This window comes from Nicotiana tabacum, chromosome 9 (genome assembly GCF_000715075.1).
Source record: "Nicotiana tabacum cultivar K326 chromosome 9, ASM71507v2, whole genome shotgun sequence".
Taxonomy (NCBI): domain Eukaryota; kingdom Viridiplantae; phylum Streptophyta; class Magnoliopsida; order Solanales; family Solanaceae; genus Nicotiana; species Nicotiana tabacum.
The window spans coordinates 71,831,032-71,835,307 of record NC_134088.1 but is presented as its reverse complement, the minus strand read 5'-3'; the positions used below and the strand labels follow the sequence as shown (position 1 = coordinate 71,835,307).

General features: G+C 36.8%; 1 protein-coding gene across 1 annotated transcript; it reads right to left on the bottom strand.

The window, feature by feature from the left end:
* Window positions 1–3,172: 3,172 nt before the first annotated feature.
* LOC107789332 (uncharacterized) lies at window positions 3,173–3,882 on the bottom strand. Its single transcript, XM_016611117.2, has one exon. The coding sequence runs from the start codon at window positions 3,804–3,806 to the stop codon at window positions 3,228–3,230; it is 579 nt and encodes a 192-aa protein (XP_016466603.1). The 5' UTR covers window positions 3,807–3,882; the 3' UTR covers window positions 3,173–3,227.
* Between the last annotated feature and the right edge of the window lie 394 nt (window positions 3,883–4,276).

The following is a 4,276-nucleotide window of genomic DNA, read 5'->3' as shown; positions in this document are numbered from 1 at the left end:
TTCCCCCACAAGTTCTGTGGCAAACCAGAACTTATCAACAACGCATTCATCATCTCCTTTAATGTGCGATTCTTTCTTTCCGCAATCCCATTAGATTGGGGCGTGTAAGGGGCTGTTGTTTGATGAATAATTCCATATTCTAAACATATTTCTTCAAAAGGAGATTCATATTCACCACCCCTATCACTTCTTATCATTTTTACTTTCTTGTTAAGTTACGTTTCAACTTCATTTTTGTATTGCCTGAATGCGTCTATTGCTTTATCTTTACTATTCAGTAAGTAAACATAGCAATATCGAGTACCATCGTCAATAAAAGTTATGAAATACTTCTTTCCACCGCGAGATGGTATTGACTTCATGTCACAAATATCTGTGTGAATTAAGTCTAAAGGATTTGAATTCCTTTCAACTGACTTATAAGGATGTTTAACATACTTAGATTCCACACATGTTTGACATTTTGATTTTTCGCATTCAAACTTGGGCAGTACTTCCAAGTTAATCATTTTCCGCAAGGTTTTATAATTGACATGACCCAAACGTACATGCCATAAATCATTTGACTCAAGTAAGTAAGAAGAAGCTGAAATATTATTATTATTTTCAACAACCATTACATTTAGGTTGAAAAGGCCCTCGGTGAGGTAACCTTTTCCCACAAATATTTCATTCTTACTAATTACAACCTTGTTGGACACAAAAACGCACTTAAAACCGTGCTTAACAAGAAGTCCAGTAGAGACTAAATTCTTTCTCATTTCGGGAACATGGAGGACATTGTTCAAAGTCATAACCTTACCAGAAGTCATTTTCAGAAATATCTTCCCATATCCTTCAACTTTTGCTGTTGAAGCATTTCCCATATAAACTGTCTCTCCGGGTTCAGCAAGAGCATAGGTAGCAAAAGCCTCTCTAACTGCACAAATATGGCGAGTGGCTCCTGAATCAAACCACAACAGTTTAGGATTTTCCACCAAGTTACATTCAGAAAGCATGGCACACAAGTTATCAATATCATCAGAGTTTACTACCATGTTTGCTTGACCTCTTTTCTTGTCTTTCTTCGGAGCACGACACTCCGTAGACTTGTGTCAGGTTTTTCCACAGTTGTAGCAGTTTCCACTGAACCGCTTCTTGCTTGGGTTGTATTTCGGACCAGAAGCCTTCTTCCTCTTTTTGTTAGCTTCAACAATATTTGCTCCCATTATTGTTAAATTTCCACGGCCTCTCCTTTCAGCAGCTTTATTGTCCTCTTTGATTCTCAACCGAACAATGAGATCTTCAAGGGACATTTCCTTTCGTTTGTGTTTCAAATAATTTTTGAAGTCCTTCCACAATGGAGGCAACTTCTCAATCATTGCTGCTACTTGGAATGCTTCGTTGATGACAAGACCTTCAGCAAGTAGATCATGAATAATCACTTGCAATTCCTGGACTTGGGTAATAACAGATTTGCTATCTACCATTTTGTAGTCCAAAAATTTTGCGGCAACGAATTTCTTCATCCCGGCATCTTCAGTTTTATATTTCTTTTCAAGCGCATTCCACAATTCTTTTGACGTCTCCACGCTACTGTATACATTATACAGATTATCATCCAGTCCGCTAAGAATATAATTCTTGCATAAAAAATCAGAATGCTTCCACGCTTCAATCACGAGAAAGCGTTCATTATCTGGAGTTTTATCTGGCAGATCAGGAACATCTTCCTTGATGAACTTCTGTAGACATAACGTAGTTAAGTAGAAGAACATCTTCTGCTGCCAGCGCTTGAAATCAATCCCGGAAAATTTTTCGGGTTTTTCTGCCGGTGCCAACGCCGGTGTTCGGCTTGTCGATGCGTTGGCAGTTACCATCGGCACAGCTTGGTTTTCGCTTTCATTCATCATTTTTTACTGTAAAAAAATGATACAAACAAACGTTTAATACACGTTTTCAAACTGGAGTAAAAATCACGTAGATTTTAATATCCAACAAAACGCCACTAAGGCTTAACTCTTCAAAACGGGAGTACACAAAACAACAAAGGTTTTAGTTTGCAGAATAATAAGAATAACACAAATACAGAAATAAAAATTAAATTCCTTAAGATTGTTATTCCCCGCCAATATTGCTGTATTTGTAAATATTAATTCTGCAAAATATAAGTTAACATAATGAAACAATAATAAATTCGAGCCCACTGAATTCACAGTGTTTCCTTAAGGAATTTAATCCCCTCCTAGTACCCAAGGTAATGGATTATTTCCTCCCAGGATAGAACGAATAACACACTGGTGTAGCGGTACTTCAAACCCCAGTGTTTCAGCGAACACAAAGTTCGGTAGCAAATCACACTTACAGTTGCTTTGTTTGAAGTTAAAAACAATGCAGAACGAAGGAGTATAAACTCAGAAAATCGTATGAAAATGCTGAGAGGAAGGAGTGCAAATGTATAGCCAATTTGTTGAGCGAATTGTGTGTTGTGTGTTGAGTGTCTTTCTTCAACATCTGCCGCACATATATATAGCAGCAAAATGTTGAAGAAGACCAAACGTCCACCCTCCATGGTGGAGCAAGCATTACATGTTTGTGGAGCAAGCACTTCATGTTTGTGGAGCAAGCACATTCATGGTGGGAAGACCATTATCCGGCTGCCAAATGATCAATACACGGATTGGAAAATATCCGTTACAAATACGGATAATCTTACGTTAATATTTACTATTAACAAATAAATTTGGTCCAAAAAATTAATCAATCAATTCGTAGCCGTAGCCGTAGCCGTAGCCGTAGCCGTAGCCGTAGCCGAGCGAGCGACGACGACGACGGCGCGAGGCTTGCTTTCTTCTTAACTCTTTAAGAGCTACAAGAAGAGCAATTATATATATACCCACCAAAAATGTCTTCCTCTTCCAATATGGGACAATGTCTCATTGTTAAGAGGGGGAAACTTAAAATTTTACTCAAAATTTTATTTTTCCTCCATTTCCCATTCACCCTCATTTTAAGAATATTCATCTTAAAATAATTAAGAATATTCATCTTAAAATAAAACCTCAACAATCCCCCACATGAATGGGGAATGGCTATATCAATCTTTAGTTTAGAAAAAAAAAAAGAGTCAAAATTCAGAAGAGGAACAAAAGAATGTACAAGAAAATTAACTTAAAATGATCTTCACCAGGGGGTAACTTATCCACTGTTAATTAAAATTGATCCTTCACTTGTAAAAGTTTTCGCGTTCACATTCCTCCTTCCTTTTTGGTCTTAAAATTGTGCTTTGAGCTTGAGATCCCTCTAAAGGAGGGAACTAAGTACCATCCAATTGAAGTACACAATATTGCAAAAGACCTTCCATAAATAGCTAATAAAATCAATATCAATATCATTGTCATTAGCAAGTAATTATATTGAGGCAACGTTCTCTTGGATTCTGCTTTAGGTTCTTGATCTTCATTTGCTATTTCCTTTGAATTGTTCAGTGTCTTTTGAGTATCATTTGTGGTTTGTCTTTTCTTGACAATTACAATGGTCTTGCATTCATTGGAATTAGAAAAAACAAAACGAACCAAAGAGATATCATCACTGTCCAAGCCCATTTGGGTGTAAATCTTTTGTTTCTTTTCCTCCAGATCAGCCAAAAGTGCAGAAAACTTATCAAGGCCCCTGTTTGCATATGGGTTTCTCTTTTTTCTGGTTCTTGACAAGAACTTCCTCTTGGTGTTTTTGGTAGTTGAGGAAGGACTCAACAAATTAGTTTCATCAATATCATTGTCTTTGAGATGATGATGAAAATTTCCACAGATTAACCGTTTGAACATGTTGATAGAAAATTGGGATATACGAATTCAGGATTGTTTGGACAGGGAATGAAATATGAATGTTGTTTTGGTCGACTTTTAGTGTGGGATTCAACCGAGGAAAAAAGGATGAATTATAGCTTATTTAAGTACATAGTCAATTTGGAATATTTTGATCCAAACGAGAATAGTCAATTCATAAACAATTCCGCAGAAGCTTCTTTGAGGATTTTAGTTGACATCCAAATTCTTGCAAGGGAGGTTAACTCCCAAGTAATGTCGTACTAATGAAATAAAATAGTAATGTAGACTAGGGCACACGAGTTGGCTCTGGGCGTTTGATGTAAAAAAACGTATGGTCAAATAGCATAGCCACATATTCAGCTTTTGCAATGTCCCACTTCAAATGTGTTTTACACATTTGGTATTATCTTAAAAAGGTTAAGCTACACAAACCTATAACGCCACAACGGAGGGATTTGTTGAAGCTG

What these genes read in the sequence shown, in the direction of transcription:
- LOC107789332 (XM_016611117.2), bottom strand. Translation starts at nt 3,806, where the DNA reads ATGTTCAAACGGTTAATCTGTGGAAATTTTCATCATCATCTCAAAGAC.